The 18,781-nt window shown below is 46.3% G+C and overlaps 1 protein-coding gene across 6 annotated transcripts in view; it reads left to right on the forward strand.

The window, feature by feature from the left end:
- The window catches only part of sumf1 (sulfatase modifying factor 1), a 203,638-nt gene that overhangs the window by 92,038 nt on the left and 92,819 nt on the right, over positions 1-18,781 (forward strand). For 5 of the 6 annotated variants that reach the window (XM_070895732.1, XM_070895731.1, XM_070895734.1 and 2 more), the window contains one exon: positions 18,014-18,128. In XM_070895732.1, coding sequence (XP_070751833.1) covers positions 18,014-18,128 — 115 coding nt within the window. Of the gene's footprint in view, positions 1-17,815; positions 17,985-18,013; positions 18,129-18,781 lie in introns of those variants that run through there. The other variant, XM_070895736.1, reaches the window with a different exon arrangement.

Below are 18,781 nucleotides of genomic sequence, written 5' to 3' on the forward strand. Positions count from 1 at the left end.
AACTTAAAGGGACCGAGCATTGAAATAAACCAAACGCAGCTTAAAGGGGACTTCGACCAGGACGCCCTTTTTCACATTTGTACTATGTGCCGGCAACACATTTATTGCTGCTTTTATTTATATCTTCCACGTTTTATATTCTTCCTTGCAATTCCCTTACTACATAGAAACATAGAAAATAGGTGCAGGAGTAGGTCGTTCGGCCCTTCAAGCATGCACCGCCATTCAATATGATCATGGCTGATCATGCACTTCAGTATCCAATTCATGTTTTCTCTCTATACCCCTTGATCCCTTTAGCCATAAGGGCCACATCTAACTCCAATTTGAATATATCTAACGAATTGGCTTCAACAACTTTCTGTGGTAAAGAATTCCACAGGTTCACACCTCTCTGGGTGAAGAAGTTTTTCCTCATCTCGGTCCTAAATGGCTTACCCCTTATCCTTAGACTCTGTCCCCTGATTCTGGACTTCCCCAACATCGGGAACATTCTTCCTGCATCTAACCTGTCCAGTCCTGTCAGAATTTTATACGTTTCTATGAGATCCCCTCTCATTCTTCTAAATTCCAGTGAATATAAGCCTAGTCGATCCAACCTTTCTTCATATGTCAGTCCTGCCATCCCGGGAATCAGTCTGGTGAACCTTCACTGCACTCCCTCAATAGCAAGAATGTCCTTCCTCAGATTAGGAGACCAAAACTGTACACAATATTCAAGATGTAGCCTCACCAAGGCCCTGTACAACTGTAGTAGGACCTCCCTGCTCCTACACTCAAATCCTCTCGCTATGAAGATGATGTAAACATGCCATTTGCCCCCTTCACTGCCTGCTGTACCTGTATGCCAACTTTCAATGACTGATGTACCATTACACCCAGGTCTCGTTGCACCTCCCCTTTTCCTAATCTGTCACCATTCAGATAATATTCTGCCTTCATGTTTTTGCCCCCAAAGTGGATAACCTCACATTTATCTACATTATACTGCATCCGCCATGCATTTGCCTACTCGCTTAACCTGTCCAAGTCACCCTGCAGCCTCTTAGCATCCTTCTCACAGCTCACACTGCCACCCAGCTTAGTGTCCTCTGAAAATCAACTTAGGGAGAATTTTGGCTTGGGCATAGAATCCTACTCGACCACTGTAACACTGCTGAAAAGATTGGGGTGAGTCCACTCTCCTCATAGAAACGTCTTCTTTCCACATTGAATTTCACGTGGCAGCTCTTCCAATGGAGACCAAGGAATTAGATTGGCACTCGGAGCATTGAACTCTTTATGGCTAGTCCCAATCAACTGTTTGAGCCGCTGATTCATTCTGATTGATATTTAAAGTTTTCAGCAGCCGTCGCTAACAGTCTCTGTTATACTCGTGTTCGCTCTGTAACGGGACCCCCTTTTTGTTGTGCAGAAACCAATCCCACCAGCAGCTGATCTGCGCTGAATCTGACAACAGTCAGAGATACGACATGTTGTTTAGAACCCTTCCTCATCATGCTTTACCTCATCAAATAAAACGATACAAACTATTTTAATATTTTCAATACCATGGAATACCATGTTTCTAAGTGGACAGTTATTGGCTGCACACTTTGTATTAGTTGGAGAGACTGTGGTGCAGTTACTAAGGTTCCTGAGGTCTGGGTCTAACTGGATATGCAAGATGTTCTTCACCAGTATGCATTCTTCAGATTGGTATATTTCTCATCCTTGCAGCCAGAGACTATTTCTCCACAGAGCGCTTTTATTTTGTTTTTTTTAAATACTGGTTCACTTGAAGCTGTAGTGCAGTAAAATATTCCTCAAGTGCTTTCCATTAATATATAAACATCCCCACCCCAGCATTGTGATATTGTGCCTGATTTTCATTGCTCCACCATTGGTGGGCATGCCTTGAGCTGCCGGCCCTGAGTCCTGGAATTCCCTCCCGACATCTCTTTGCTCTCTCTTCCTTTAAGATGCTCCATAAAACGTACCTCTTTGGCCAAGCTTTTGGTCACCTGTCTTAATCTCTTCAATGTGGCTTGGTGTCAAATTTTGTCTGATAGCGCTCCTGTGAAGCAGCTTGGGATGTGTTACTACATTAAAGGCGCTATATAAATTCAAGGGGGCCGAAATTGCCCTCCACCCCGTTTCGGCTGGATAATTGGAATTAGATGGATAATTACCGCTGGGATCCATGGGGTGGGGAATAGAGGGAAATTGCCCTCTTTTGGGCGGGAGCGGGGCGGAAGGCGAGCAAGGGTGGGTGCCGGACTGCCTGTTGGTGGCCTGGCCGAACCTGTGACTGCCATTGTCGGGCCGACTGCAGAGTCGGCCGACAATTAAAATAAAATGGTGGCCGCGGCGGTGCGCCCTCCCCTTTAAGGGCGGGCCCGCTGCCCAGCCACTGGCAGCTTCCCACCGCGTGAAGCTGTTGGGGGCACCGACGAGCAGTCGATCCACTGTTGGAGGGCAATGTCACTTCTGGGGCGGGGACCAGGCAGTGCGCGGCAATTATCGCCGTGCATGCAGGAGCGGGGCGGCACTTTCTCCACCTCAAAAAGTAACGAGGGCAATGTCCCGATCATCGGGGAGTGACTGGGCGGAAACTAATTTCTGCCCCGTTATTGCGCTTAAAAAGAGGGGTAACTTCGGCCCCAAGTTGATGTATACTGAATGTTCGTACTGATTACACAGGACATGTTTCAGTGTATAGCGTTGATCATGTGATGCCCACTACTTTCCTCTTTCAATCAAGTTTGTTTTATGACATGAAGTGATGCTTCAGACACATGACTCGTGACTGAAATTCTCACACCTGAGATTTGTCCATATATTGACAGGACTGCTATACTTTGCATAGTTGGCATACTTAATGAAAGGATATGTGGTATCCAGAGGTGTATGACTTCATGAACACACTTCCTATATAAAGACCATTTCTTCCACTGGCAGCTTCAATTCCCTTTTATTGCGTCGTTTATTTGAATACTTGATGTTGGTGTTTGTATATCTTATGAAAGTATAATCATAGTGGGCGAATTATCATGGCTGTTTTCACAGAAACCATATACAGTCCAATGTTATTACTATTGCTGCAATCCAACTTCATGACATACAAGATGACTAAAAAGACCAACCTTTCAACTCCTTCTTTTCCCCTTGTTCAGCCACTTCATTGTGTTTGCATTTAGTTAGCAGTTTGCATAATGCGAAAATGTATGTTTTGTCAAACAAAGCTGTCTCACACAGTAGCATATGGCAGTTAGTCTAATGTTGCCCTGACACGAATCAAAATAAATAAACTTTCCATTTTTAACTAAAACAAATCCTCGCTCTTTATGAATCACATACTTAAAAAATTGTCAGGTCTGCTGGCACAGTCCACCATCCAACATCTGAGTGCTCATTATTTAGGTTGTTAAGAAGCAAATTAAACATTTAATCTGTTTTACTGATATTGTTGGTTGAGGGGTAAATATTGGCCAGGACACCGGGAAGAACTCCCCTGCTCTAGTGTCAGGCAATCATTTACTTCTCGAGTGGTCCGACGGGGCCTCAGTTTAACGTCTCATCCAAAGGACGGCATCTTCAGTCCAGTGCTGAGGGAGTGCTACACTGTCGAAGTGTCAGCCTAGATTTTGCACTCGAGTCTCTGGAGTGGGGCTACAAACCCACAACCTTCTGACTCAAAAAATGCGAAAGTGCTACCCGCTGAGCTACCGCTGACAATCCTCACAGCTCATTGCATGCACAAAAGAGTTCTCGCTATCTCAAACATTGTGTATGTTCCAAGTGTCTCATCAGTCCGAAGAGCTCACTTCCTGATATTTTCTGACACCAAACCTCTATAGAATTGACTCATTCTACACACCGGGGATAGTATGAGCAGTCAAATAAGAGGGAAAGTCATCCTGTATTTGCGAGGTTGGATTGTAGTACCTGTAATAGTAATAATAAATACAGCGTACAGGTCCATGTTCTGTTCAGTGCACTTCTCCTGCACTTGTCTGAGTGCAAAGATCATGTCCGCTGTGCTCCGACCAGGTCGAAAGCCACATTGTGTTTCTGGAAGATTTACTTCTGAGACACTAGCTATGAGTCAGTTCAATACTATGCGGGCAATGATCTTCCCAGCAATGCACAGAAGCGATATTCCCCTGTAGTTGCCACAGTCTGCTTTATTGCCCTTGTTCTTGCAGAGGGAAACTATCATAGCGTCACGGAAGTCCTGTGGCATGTCTTCATCTTCCCAGATGCAAGTTTTTTTGTCATGAGCGGCCTCGAGAGTTGCTGGGCCTACTGCCTTGTAGATTTCGGCAGGGATTCCATCCTTTCCTGGAGCCTTTCCAGTACTCATCTGGTTGATGGCTTTCTTTACTTCGTCCATGTTGGGAGGAAGATCAAGATCTTCTTTAATAGGTTGCTGGGGTATGGAGTCAAGTGCTTCTTCATTTACTGTTGAAGGTCGATTAAGAAGATTACTGAAATGTTCTCTCCACCTCTCATTTATGCCAGTCCTGTCTTTGATCAAAGTGCTGCCATCTTCTGAAAGGAGTGGCGTAGTGCTGGGTTTTGATGGTCCATAGACTGACTTGATGGCGCTGAAGAACATCTTGGTATTGTGAGTTTCAGCATAATGTTCCACTTCCTCTGCTTTTGTCTGCCACCATTTATCTTGCGTCTGGCGAAGGTCTCTGTGCTTTGCTCTGCATGTGTCTGTAGCAGTCCCTCTTGGAAATTGAGGAAGGGTCATTTTGCCATTCTAGGTATGCTTTTTTCTTTTCATCCAGCGTCTTTCAGATCTCAATGTTGTTTTCATCAAACCAGTCTTGGTGTACCTTCTTTTTAAGTCCAAGAGTTGTCTTTGCTGAGGCTGTCACCATCTGTTTGAGCTTTGTCCACTTCTGTGTGGTGTTGCCAGTAAGCGGTTCGTGAGACATCAGCCTGTTATCGAGGTCATCCTGGAACTGCTCACGGTAGCACTGGTGTTTCAGCCTAGCTGTGTTAAAGGCACTTCTGCTCTGTTTTGGACGCTTGCGCTGAAGTGGAGTAATGTACAGCTGGAGAGTGGATCTGACTAGACGGTGATCTGTCCAGCATTCTGCGCCCCGCATGGCTCTTGTGATTTTTACATCCTTGATGTCTCACCTTCTTACAATGACATGGTCGATCATGTGCCATTGCTTAGACCTGGGGTGCATCCAAGTTGTTTTGTACTTGTCAGCCTGCCTGAATAGAGTACATGTGATAGTCAAGTTGTTCTCCGCGCACATACTCAAGAGGAGGAGGCCATTACTGTTTAATTTTCCTGTGCTGTGCTGTCCAATGACTCCCTTCCAGTGCTTGCTGTCTTTTCCAACTCGTGTGTTGAAATCACCCAGGATGATCAACTTGTCCCCAGCAGGTGTGGACCTGACTAGATCTTCATAGAACCTCTCTTTCATCTCACCGGGGCTTGGAAGAGTGGGTGCATAAGCATTTATAATGGTGATGTGGTGCTTGGCATTCAGGGGGAAGCACAGTACATGGACCTGTATGCTGTATTTATTGACCTCACCAAGGCCTTTGATACTGTCAACAGAGCAGCGCTGTGGTCAATCTTGACGAAACTTGGGTGCCCAAGGAAGTTTGTCCACATCATCGAGCTGTTTCATGACAACATGACAGGTGAAGTGCTCTCAGACGGCACAACCACGCCCCATTTGCCATCTCAAATGGAGTGAAACAAGGTTGTGTACTCGCTCCAGTTCTGTTCAACCTATTATTTACCTGCGTCTTGAACTATGCCATAAAAGACTTGGAGTATGGGGTCTACCTGAAATATCGATTAGATGGTTCGCTGTTCGACCTCCGCCGCCTTGCTGCAAGGACCAAAGTACGGAAAAGACTCATCCTAGAGGCACTCTTTGCTGACGGCTGCGCCCTTATGGCACACAAGGAGAGTGACCTACAATTCATACTCAGCAAATTTGCTGAGGCAACAGAATTGTTTGGCCTAACCATCAGCCTTAGTAAAACCGAGGTTCTCTATCAGCCTGCCCCTGGCACCTGCTCCCACAGTCTTCATCGGCAGTATACAACTAAAGTCAGTGGACAGCTTCAAGTACCTTGGCAGCACCATATCAAGTGATGGGTCCTTGGACAAGGAGATTGATGCAAGGATCTGTAAAGCCAGCCAGGCACTTGGTCACTTGCGCACTAAGGTGTTGAGTCACCACCACATCCGACTGTCAACTAAACTGTTGGTGTATAGAGCAGTCGTTCTCTCATCTCTCCTTTTATGGATGTGAGACCTGGACACCTTACAGGCGTCACATCAAAAAGTTGGAAGCTTTCCATATGTGCAGTTTCAGATCTATACTCCACGTACGCTGGCAAGTCCGGGTGTCCAACTCTGAGGTTCTGGAGAGAGCACGATCAACTAGCATCAAGGTGATGATTATGCGAGCCCAGTTCCGGTGGGCTGGACATGTCATCCGCATGGATGAGTCAAGGATCCCTCGTCAGCTTCTTCACGGCGAGCTCTGTGAAGGCCGAAGACACCAGGGGTGCTCCCACAAGCGCTACAAAGATTGCATCAAGGCTAACCTCCAGTACTGTGGCATCCGACCAAAGGACCTCGAGAATACAGCAGCTAATAAAATCCAGTGGCGAAGCTTCACGAGGACTACCTGCCAGACCTTCGAAGAAAGCCGATGTCAACGCCTGCGGGACACTAGAGATAGACGACATCAGTTGGCAGTACTGTCAGCATCAGCACATTGAACTTCCCTTGTCCGACATGCCAGAGACTATGTGCATCCAGTATTGGCCTATACAGCCACTTGAAGACACATGCCATTGATGATTAGCACAATGGCATTTGTTGGATATGACAGACTACCAAGAATAGTAATAATGCCTACTCCTGATAAGTTAGTTATTTTTTGTGCTTAAAAAAAGTTTGTAGTCCAATATTTTGAATTGGGTAATGTAAATAACATTGCAAGGTGTGAAATTAGTGCTTTGAAAAATTGAACTATCAAATAATTTCTGTTAAGCCACTTTGATTTATGATGAGTCGACTTTATATTTTCCACAATCTCCAGGTTCAATATGTATAGCAACAGTTTGGAAAGTAAGCGTGGTGTCTGACCGTATTATTTGCTTTGTGTCATCCAAAACTGATCATTTTTAGGATTAGCTTTAGGGAATGCTCACTTCTGGAATCATCTCTGCTAATTGTCCTCCGATATATTGTACATATAGAAGCACGGCAGATGGAGTTCAATGTGGAGAAGTGTGAAATGATGCACTTTGGGAGGACTAATATGGGAAGACAGTATACTATAAATGGCACGATTTTGAAAAGTGTAGATAAGCAGAGAGACCTTGGTGTCCATATACACAAATCCTTAAAGATGGCAGGGCAAGTTGATAAGGTGGTTAAGCAAGCATATGTATTACTTGGGTTTATAAATAGAGGAACTAAATATAAAAGCAGACAGATCATGCTAGAACTTTATAAATCACTGGTTAGGCCTCAGCTGGGGTATTGTGGATAATTTAGAGCACCACGTTTCAGGAAAGGTGTAAAGACCTTAGAAAGGATACAGAGGACATTTACCAGGATGTTACTGGGATGAGGGATTTCAGTTATGAGGAGAGGTTGGAAAGGTTAGGACTGTGGAACAGGAAAGGTTCAGAGGTGACCTAATAGAGGTTTTCAAGATGAGAGGTTTTGCTAGAGTCGATAGAGAATACTATTCCCTCTGGCAAGTGGGTCAATAACCAAAGGTTATAGATTCAAAATCATTGGCAAAAGATCTGGAGGGGAGATGAGGGGAAATGGTTTCACTCAGACAGTTCTCAGTATCTGGAATGCTCAACCTGAGAAGGTTGCAGAAGCTGATTCCATAAATAATTTTAAAAGGGAGTTGGACAAGTACTTGAGGTTGGAGGTACTTGCAGGGTTACGGGCAAAAAGCAGGGATGTGGGACTGAGCACGCCTGCTCTTTCAAAGAGCCGGCACAGGCATGACGGGCCGAATGGCCTCTTTCTGTGACTATATGTATCTGTTGTATGATATATCGGAGGATATATATGCACACATTTCTATCAGCCCCTGCTGTTTGCTACAACCACTACTAGGAACCTGGGTTTAATTTATTTTCTCCCTGCTCTTTTGAAGTCCTTAACAAATGTTGTGCATGGTGTTTTATATGCAGTACATCCAGTGTAAATATATATACATATATACCGTGAGGGTCTATGGAGTGTCCTCCTCCATTTCGGATGCCCCCCAAAAGTTTGTCAACACCCTTTGCCTGCTCCACGACGACAAGCAGGCCTTACCAATGGACCCATTGCAGACCCAATCCACGTCTGGACCGGGGTCAAGCAAGGCTGCGTCATCGCGCCAACCCTCTTCTCAATCTTCCTCGCTGCCGTGCTCCACCTCGCAGTCAACAAGCTCCTCGCTGGAATGAAACTAAACTACAGAACCAATGGGAAGCTGTTTAACCTACATCTCCTCCAGGCCAGGTCCAAGGTCACTCCAACCTCTGTCGTTGAGCTACAGTATGTGGACGACGCCTGCGTCTGCACACATTCTGAGGCTGAACTCCAGGATATAGTCGATGTATTTACTGAGGCATACAAAAGCATGGGCCTTACGCTAAAATCCGTAAGACAAAGATCCTCCATCAGCCTGTCCTCGCCGCACAACACTGCCACCCCCCCCACCCCCCAGTCATCAAGATCCACAAGATGTCTCCGCAAGATCCTACAAGTCCCCTGGAAGGACAGGCGCACCAACATCAGTGTCCTCGCCCAGGCTAACATCCCCAGCATTGAGTGTGGTCAGTGCTTCAATCAGCTCCGCTGGGCACGCCATATAGTTCGCATGCCAGACACAAGATTCCCAAAGCAAGCACTCTATTTGGAACTCGCCCACTGCAAATGAGCCAAAGGTGGGCAGCAGAAACGTTGTAAGGACAACCCTCAAAGCCTCCCTGATAAAGTGCGATATTACCACGGACACCTGGGAGTCCCTGGCCAAAGACCGCCCTAAGTGGGGAAAGTGCATCCGAGAGGGCGCTGAGCACCTCTCGTCTCAACGCCGAGAGCATGCAGAAATCAAGCGCAGGCAGCGGAAAGAGCGTGCGGCAAACCAGTCCCACCCACTCCTTCCCTCAACGACTATCTGTCCCACCTGTGACAGAGTCTGTGGCTCTCCTATTGGACTGTTCGGCCACCAAAGAACTCACTTCAGGAGTGGAAGCAAGTCTTCCTCAATTCCGAGGGACTGCCTATGATGATGATATGCATATATGCATCCATATTGAGGGAAGCAAAGAGATGGTACAGGCACAACGGGCTGAATGGCCTCCTGTGCTGTAAGATTCTATGTTTTCAAATGCAAAGCATGCCTATGCTGCTTCACTTGAGCATCTATCTGGTTCCTGGATTCAAACCCGCTCTGATGAAGATGTAAAATTCTCTGTCATATGTTCCCTTCGCCACCCGCCCCCCCCCCCCCCCCCCGCTGCAATCATTAGTTAGATCAGTAAATGTAAAAGTGGTACTTTATTTCCTGCTGCACAGTAATAACATTGGCTGTCTCACACAGCCAAAGAACGCCTCAAATGTTTTACTATAAATACATAATACACAATCAGCAATTCAGTCTGTCGTGTCTCTCTTGGGAGAAGTCTTCAATAGATCTGAATTCTGTCCAGTTGCAGCTCCATATTATATATTTTTTTAATTAATTTTTACCTTCTCTTTTTTTTTCTGAAAACAAGACTGGGATGCCCGAGGGTGAGCTGTTATCGCTGTAGTTTGTTATGCAATGTCAGGTTTGTGCAAAAACCACATCCCCAGCTAGTATGTGGATGACACTCCAAAGGGAAGTGTCTCACATCTGTTTATAATGATTGCAGAACAAGTGTGGGAGGTGATAAAAGTGGTAAATATTGATCACCAGGCTGTCACTGTACTCCCTCGGTGGCCTTTGTAGTTGTCTCATCAAGAGTTCTGACAAGCAAGTCTGTCTGTTGGCTGTGCGCTGAAGGTATGTGAATTGCTCATCTCGTTTCTGGAGACTGCTTTTGAAGCCTATTTTTGATAGCTTTGTGTAACTGTAATTGGTAGTACAGGTTGAACCTCCCTTATCTGGAACCCTCGGGTCCTGGCCTGTTCTGGATAAGGGATTTTTCTGGACGAGGGGTGGTCACGTTAAATTGGATGATACAGGTACTGAACAAGGGGATATCGGGGCTGACTGGCTTGGGGCTGGGAGTGTGGCAGAGAGAACATGGGGGTGGGTGGAGGCCGGGGGGGGGCGGGGGGGGGGGCGCAGGCGGTGGATCGTGGGGTCAGGCCAGCGATTGCGGGAGTCAGCTACGAGGAAGGACTTCAATTTGTTCTTGTCTGAGTTCTGCGCATGCGCCGCCCAGTGACCGGGAATGGTTCTAGATGAGGGGTGATTCCGGATAAGGGAGATTCAACCTCTGAATCGGAAGGTTGTGGGTTTGAGTCCCATTCCTGGGACCTAAGCACAAAATCAAGGCTGGCACTCCAATACAGTACTGAGGGAACGCTGCACTGTCGGTGGTGTTGTCTTTCGAATAAGACGTTAAACTGAGGCCCTGTCTTCCCTCTCAAGTGGACGATAAAAGATTCCATGGCACAACAGGGGAGTTCTCCTCGGTGCCCTGGCTAATATTTTCTCAAGCAACATCACTGAAACGGACTGTCTGGTCATTATCACACTGCTGTTTGTGAGAGCTTGCTGTGCTCAAATTGGCGACCGCGTTTCTGCATTACATCAGTGATTATACTTCAAAAGTACTTCATTGGCTGTAAAGTGCCTTGGGCCATCCTGAGATTGTGAAAGGCGCTATATAAATGCAAGTCTTACTCTGCATAAAGTCTGATAGCCAGGGTTTGCCTGTGGACTTTTGCATTGAGCCTGAGAAAAGAAAATACCTGGGACGTGACTGATTGGAACAAAATCATCTGGTGATCTTTGTAAAATGCCTGTACTCTGATTATTGATGCAACCGGCCATTATCGCTCCTTCAGAAATCATAACACATAGAGAGAGAAATTTCCCTGCACTCGGTTTGGAGCGCTTAATTTGAATTAAGTGATTTTTATTGATCGCTGATTAGCGACGCAAGAGGCCCAGAATTGGGCACTTTAACTTAAAATAATCATCCAGATGCTCTCTGGGCAGGATGGAAGCGGGAGCAGGGCACTGCGAGTCAGCGCTGTGCTGATGATGTCATCGTCCCTCCCCTTTTAAAGGGGAGGACGTTGCAAACTATGGAGTCAGCTCTGTGGTGCCCACTGGGCCACCGGGGAGGATTGCCCAGCCGAGCTAGCGGCCGCCATTGTCGGGCTGACTCAAGTCGGCCAACAATGAAAACAATGTGGGCGCCGCGGCGCAAGGCCCTCCCCTTTAAGAGCGGCCAGGGTGCCCCAGCCATCACAGCTTTGTGACCTCGCTCCCGCGGAATGCAAAGGGTCGACACGGGGCGATAAGGGGTTGGCGCGCACGGCGATGACATCATCCACGTGTGCGCCGCTGCCTGGGGCAAAAACTGTGGGGCGCGCCGCAATGCCCGTGTCTCTGCCGCCTGCTCCCGGGGCAGAAAGTCCTTATCACACCATTAATGCCTCCCACCCTCTCGGAAAGGGCAATTTCGGCCTTATACAGTTTTAGATTTTGGCAAATGCCCTCTCGGCTTGAGGATGGGTGAAAACTTTTGAGTATACAGGAGCCATTGAATTTGTGCCATGCAATTACAATAGCACCCTAACTGCAACATGCGGTTGCTGTGGGTTGGATTGGCCATGGATGTACTAAATTGATTCACAGCGCAATCTATGTTGGTGGGAAACTTTAGTGGGGCTGAGGAGGTGATTGGATTTAACAGCCTGATTCTGAGCTAGACTACAAAATTCATTTCCACTTGCCGCCTTTGGGCTCAATTTTTCCCCACTGCTGTTTTTTGGCGTATTTGAAGAGTTACGCCCGTTTTTTGGGGGCCCGACTATGCCAAAAAAAAAGTTAAAAGTTTCCCCGTTTTAACTTGTGAATGTGGCCCGGCGCATATTGTCCTTAAGCTCTGTGGATGGAGCCGAAGATGTACGCCAAAAAGATCGGGTTGCCAGGGTAACGAGAGGCACGCTGCGGGCTGAGGCTGGAAAGTGAAACATACAAGACATTCTGGCCAGCTCTCAGCAATCTGCACAAGCATCTTGCAGCTTACCAACATGAAAATATTAGAGGCTTTGTGCCAAAAGTAAACTGAATTGGAAAGGGCCCCCCCCACCCCCACCCCCCCAATGCCGGTGCCAGGTGCCGCTCCTAGCCCAGGCCGAAAGACCCCCCCCCACCCCCGAAGCCAATACCGCTCCGAGCCCGGGCAGAGCCACGACGCTGACTGGACAGAAGAAGCCAAGGTAAAAATTTTTTAATACCGATCAGAACTCCTGTCATCCAGGCAGAGAAGGAGTCCTTGGGTCTCCCCTGGTTGCACGGTGCCACTCCTAGCCTGGCCCGAAAGGGTGGAGAGACCAAACCAAAAGCCCCAGATTAAAGTGAATTCGGGATTAAAGACAAAAAAGAGATTGCTACAGTAATAGAGTTGTATTACAGAACCCGTAAATAAGAGGTTATAATTACCCACTCTCTCTTTCATATACATAAGAACATAAGAATTAGGAACAGGAGTAGGCCATCTAGCCCCTCGAGCCTGCTCCGCCAATCAACAAGATCATGCTGATCTGGCCGTGGACTCAGCTCCACTTACCCGCCCGCTCCCCATAACCCTTAATTCCCTTATTGGTTAAAAATCTATCTATCTGTGATTTGAATTCATTCAATGAGCTAGCCTCAACTGCTTCCCTGGGCAGAGAATTCCACAGATTCACAACCCTCTGGGAGAAGAAATTCCTTCTCAACTCGGTTTTAAATTGGCTCCCCCGTATTTTGAGGCTGTGCCCCCTAGTTCTAGTCTCCCCGACCAGTGGAAACAACTTCTCTGCCTCTATCTTGTCTATCCCTTTCATGATTTTAAATGTTTCTATAAGATCACCCCTCATCCTTCTGAACTCCAACGAGTAAAGACCCAGTCTACTCAATCTATCATCATAAGGTAACCCCCTCATCTCCGGAATCAGCCCAGTGAATCGTCTCTGAACTCCCTCCAAAGCTAGTATATCCTTCCTTAAGTAAGGTGACCAAAACTGCACACAGTACTCCAGGTGCGGCCTCACCAATACCCTGTACAGTTGCAGCAGGACCTCCCTGCTTTTGTACTCCATCCCTCTCGCAATGAAGGCTTCCTGATTACCTGTTGCACCTGCAAACTAACTTTTTGGGATTCATGCACAAGGACCGCCAGGTCCCTTTGCACCACAGCATGTTGTAATTTCTCCCCATTCAAATAATAATTCCCTTTTACTGTTTTTTTTTTTTCCCCAAGGTGGATGACCTCACATTTTCCGACATTGTATTCCATCTGCCAAATCTTCGCCCATTCGCTTAACCTATCTAAATCTCTTCAGTCTCTCTGTGTCCTCTAAATAACCCGCTTTCCCACCAATCTTTGTGTCATCTGCAAATTTTATTACACTACACTCTGTCCCCTCTTCCAGGTCATCTATGTATATTGTAAACAGTTGTGGTCCCAGCACCGATCCCTGTGGCACAACACTAACGACTGATTTCCAACCCAAAAAGGACCCATTTATCCCGACTCTCCGCTTTCTGTTAGCCAGCCAATTCTCTATCCATGCTAATACATTTCCTCTGACTCCGCGTACCTTTTATCTTCTGCAGTAACCTTTTGTGTGGCACCTTATCGAATGCCTTTTGGAAATCTAAATACACCACATCCATCGGTACACCTCTATCCACCGTGCTCGTTATATCCTCAAAGAATTCCAGTAAATTAGTTAATCATGATTTCCCCTTCATGAATCCATGTTGCATCTGTTTGATTGCACTATTCCTATCTAGATATCCTGCTATTTCTTCCTTAATGATAGCTTCAAGCATTTTCCCCACTACAGATGTTAAACTAATCAGCCTATAGTTACCTGCCTTTTGTCTGCCCCCTTTTTTAAACAGAGGCGTTACATTAGCTGTTTTCCAATCCGATGGTACCTCCCCAGAGTCCAGAGAATTTTGGTAGATTATAATGAATGCATCTGCTATAACTTCCGCCATCTCTTTTAATACCCTGGGATGCATTTCATCAGGACCAGGAGACTTGTCTACCTTGAGTCCCATTAGCCTGTCCAGCACTACCTCCCTAGTGATAGTGATTATCTCAAGGTCCTTCCGTCCCACATTCCCGTGACCAGCAATTTTTGGCATGGTTTTTGTGTCTTCCACTGTGAAAATGGAAGCAAAATAATTGTTTAAGGTCTCAGCCATTTCCACATTTCCCATTATTAAATCCCCCTTCTCATCTTCTAAGGGATCAACATTTACTTTAGTCACTCTTTTCCGTTTTATATATTGGTAAAAGCTTTTACTATCTGTTTTTATGTTTTGCGCAAGTTTACTTTCGTAATCTATCTTTCCTTTCTTTATTGCTTTCTTAGTCATTCTTTGCTGTCGTTTAAAATTTTCCCAATCTTCTAGTTTCCCACTAAGCTTGGCAACCTTGTACGCATTGGTTTTTAATTTGATCCTCTCCTTTATTTCCTTGTTTATCCACAAGGCTGGTTATCCCTTCTCTTACCGCCCTTCTTTTTCGCTGGAATATATTTTTGTTGAACACTATGAAAGAGCTCCTTAAAAGTCCTCCACTGTTCCTCAATTGTGCCACCGTTTAGTCTGTGTTTCCAGTCTACTTTTGGCAACTCTGCCCTCATCCCACTGTAGTTCCCTTTGTTTAAGCATAGTACGCTCGTTTGAGACACTACTTCCTCACCCTCAATCTGTATTACAAATTCAACCATACTGTGATCACTCATTCCGAGAGGATTTTTTACTAGGAGATCGTTTATTATTCCTGTCTCATTACACAGGACCAGATCTAAGATAGCTTGCTCCCTTGTAGGTTCTGTAACATACTGTTCTAAGAAGCAATCCCGTATGCATTCTATGAATTCCTCCTCAAGGCTACCTCGTGCAATTTGATTTGACCAATCGATATGTAGGTTAAAATCCCCCATGATTACTGCCGTTCCTTTTTCACATGCCTCCATTATTCCCTTGATTATTGTCCGTCCCACCGTGAAGTTATTATTTGGTGGCCTATAAACTACATCCATCAGTGACTTTTTCCCCTTACTAACTCTAATCTCCACCCACAATGATTCAACATTTTGTTCATTCGAGCCAATATCATCTCTCACAACTGCCCTGATATCATCCTTTATTAACAGAGCTACCCCACCTCCTTTCCCTTCTTGTCTATCTTTCCGAATTGTCAGATACCCCTGTATGTTTAATTCCCAGTCTTGGCCACCCTGCAACCACGTTTCTGTAATGGCCACCAAATCATACCCATTTGTAATGATTTGTGCCGTCAACTCATTTACTTTATTTCAAATGCTGCGTGCGTTTAGATAAAGTGTTTTATAACTAGTTTTTAAATCATGATTTTTAGTTTTGACCCCTCCTGCAGCCCCTTTATATTCATACATATTGTCCCTTCCTATCACCTTGTGGTTTACACTTACCCCAGTGCTACTCTGCTCTGTTGCCTCCTGCCTTTTGCATTCTTTCTTGGGGTCCTGTTCATCTGAGCTCTCACTCACTCTAACTAACTTAGAGCCCTCTCCTGGGTTCCGAATACTCCTCGCATTGAGGCACCGAGCTTTCATGCTTGCCTTTTTATTACACTTTGACCCTTTAGAATTCTGCTGTACAGTGACCCTTTTTTTTTTTGCCTTGGGTTTCTCTGTCCTCCACTTTTACTCATCTCCTTTCTGTCTTTTGCCTCTATCTCCATTTTGTTTCCCTCTGTCTCCTTGCATTGGTTCCCATCCCCCTGTCATATTAGTTTAACTCCTCCCCAACAGCACTAGCAAACACTCCCCCTAGGACATTGGTTCCAGTCCTGCCCAGGTGCAGATCATCCGGTTTGTACTGGTCCCACCTCCCCCAGAACCGGTTCCAATGCCCCAGGAATTTGAATCCCTCCCTGCACCATTGCTCAAGCCACGTATTCATCTGAGCGATCCTGCGATTCCTACTCTGACTAGCACGTGGCACTGGTAGCAATCCCGAGATTACTACTTTTGAGGTCCTACGTTTTAATTTAGCTCCTAGCTCCTTAAATTCGTCTCGTAGGAACTCATCCCGTTTTTTACCTATATCGTCGGTACCAATGTGCACCACGACAACTGGCTGTTCTCCCTCCCTTCATAGAATGTCCTGCACCCGCTCCGAGACATCCTTGACCCTTGCACCAGGGAGGCAACATACCATCCTGGAGTCTCGGTTGTGGCCGCAGAACCGCCTATCTATTCCCCTTACAATTGAATCCCCTATCACTATCGCTCTCCCACTCTTTTTCCTGCCCTCCTGTGCAGCAGAGCCAGCCACGGTGCCATGAACTTGGCTGCTGTTGCCCTCCCCTGTTGAGTCATCCCCCTCAACAGTCCTCAAAGCGGTGTATCTGTTTTGCAGGGGGATGACCGCAGGGGACCCCTGTACTACCTTCCTTGCATTGCTCTTCCTGCTGGTCTTCCATTCCCTATCTGGCTGTGGACCCTTCACCTGCGGTAAGACCAACTCGCTACATGTGCTACTCACGTCATTCTCAGCATCGTGGATGCTCCAGAGTGAATCCACCCTCAGCTCCAATTCCCTCACACCCTCTCGGCCACTGCTGTCCCAGCCGTGGAACTGGATCATCTTTGCTGATTCTGTTACCTGCGCTGATTTTGTTAACTGCCCAGAAAGTTTTTCAGACACATACGCTGTCTTAAGAAAAATCGTAGTTGGCCAAACTTGCATAAATAGCCAGAATTGGCAATAGTGGCAGACTACACCCCCAATGAGGTAAAACAAATCATAGCCTTAAAAAAAAAACTAACCTAAGGGAATTACGCTAGCGTAGCAACTTTGGGGAAACTTGGAGATTTTAATTTACTCCAAAATACGGTGCACACCAAAAAAACGGCGCAAATAATTAAGGAAAATTGAGCCCTTTGTGTCTATGATGAGGCTGAAATAATGGTAAATACGCACACAAAGAGCAGGCCAACATCTGGTGTTAATCAGTTCACTTGTCTGACATCGCACAAACTTCAGTTATGTTCTTCCTTCATCGATTTGGGAACATGATAGGGACCTGATGTACTCGCCTCAGGGACAAAGAACAGTACATTTAAATTTATTCCAACGTGTTTGCATTTTGTACAGTTTTGAGAAAATGGAGTGAAGGGTTAAGGCTACCAACACAGAGAGCAAGTTTGGTAAATTCGGAAATATGCTTGGGTTTAAAAAGTGTGAAGGAAAAAATAATGGAGGGTGGTAAAGGACTTTCACTGTTCAGAGGTCCTCAAAGAATGAGTGAAAGTAGGACACTGCAATATGCCTCACTTTCAACATAATGCAGATAGAGGAGAGACAGTGTAGGACATATGTTTGCAGCCCAAGTCATTAGTATTCACTGTCTACTTCAAGGATTGAGGGAGCCTTTTATCATGCAGACAAAGCCAGAAGTCAAAAGCTGCTTTGATATTGCGCAAGAGCTGAGCTGGTGCCACCGGGTCTCGAAGCACGGGTCTCGCACCGCTGGTGGATATCTCTTGCCTAACCATCTCCCTGATGACTGCCCTTAGTGAATCTGTCGAGTTTTCTTTCAGGTTGCCACTGGCTGCACGTCGCGTTCTGTCTGCAATAACGTGACGCTTAACCCAATGTCATAGAAGCTAAATGGATGATGGTGACAGAGAGAGAAAATGAATAATACCTGCTGGAGGGTGCGACCTTGTCTGATTGCTAAACCTGAGCTCAGGAAATGCATATTACTGACCGTTGCACCAACTTTCACATTCTCTCAGGCTCTTCCCATGGGGGAACAAGCTGCAACCCAAGGGCCAGCACTATATGAACATCTGGCAGGGAGACTTCCCATCGCACAACACAGCAGATGATGGATTCGCCAACACTGCCCCCGTAAGTGCCTGTTCCTAGTGCCAGTGAGTCTGAATGTTTCATGCATACTCGCCAATCTCCCGTGGCATTGCTCCCAGTGAGTGAAGGAATGTGTTGAAGTGTAACAGGAAGTGCGTGCTGTGTCAGAACTGTTAATAGATTACCAGCCAAGGCTCCATGGTGTTGCACATAAGTTGGAGCATATGGTCATTCTTTTTTACCTGCCTCTTATTTCTTTGTGATGCTGTTTCTCTGTCCCTCTCTCCCTCTGCATCGCTTCATCAGCTCCTGTGTCTCTTCCTCTTTCCTTTCAATATTTCTCTTTGCTCCTCGCCCTGTCCTCATTTGCTTCTCGGTCTGCCTTTCCCTTTCTTTCCAGGTGGGGGGTTGGCACGGCATGGTGCGGGAAAATGTCATCAGCGGCTACCGGCTCCATTTTGGGTGGTGGTTGTGGGTTGAATGAGGCCCTCAGCAGCTGCCTTTGAATGCCCTCTCCCAACACATACGCTCTCACCCGCCCTTCGCTCCCATTGTGTCCCCTAACCCCTCCCCTTCCTACTGCCCTTTACTCCCATTATTTCTTCCCCTTTGAACTACTTGCACAGCCCCTGTATCCCTACCTCCGTCTTGCTCCGCTACCATTTGCTTTTCATCTGCAACTCCCCTCCATCCCC

The sequence above is a fragment of the Pristiophorus japonicus genome, chromosome 12, assembly GCF_044704955.1.
Source record: "Pristiophorus japonicus isolate sPriJap1 chromosome 12, sPriJap1.hap1, whole genome shotgun sequence".
Classification (NCBI taxonomy): domain Eukaryota; kingdom Metazoa; phylum Chordata; class Chondrichthyes; family Pristiophoridae; genus Pristiophorus; species Pristiophorus japonicus.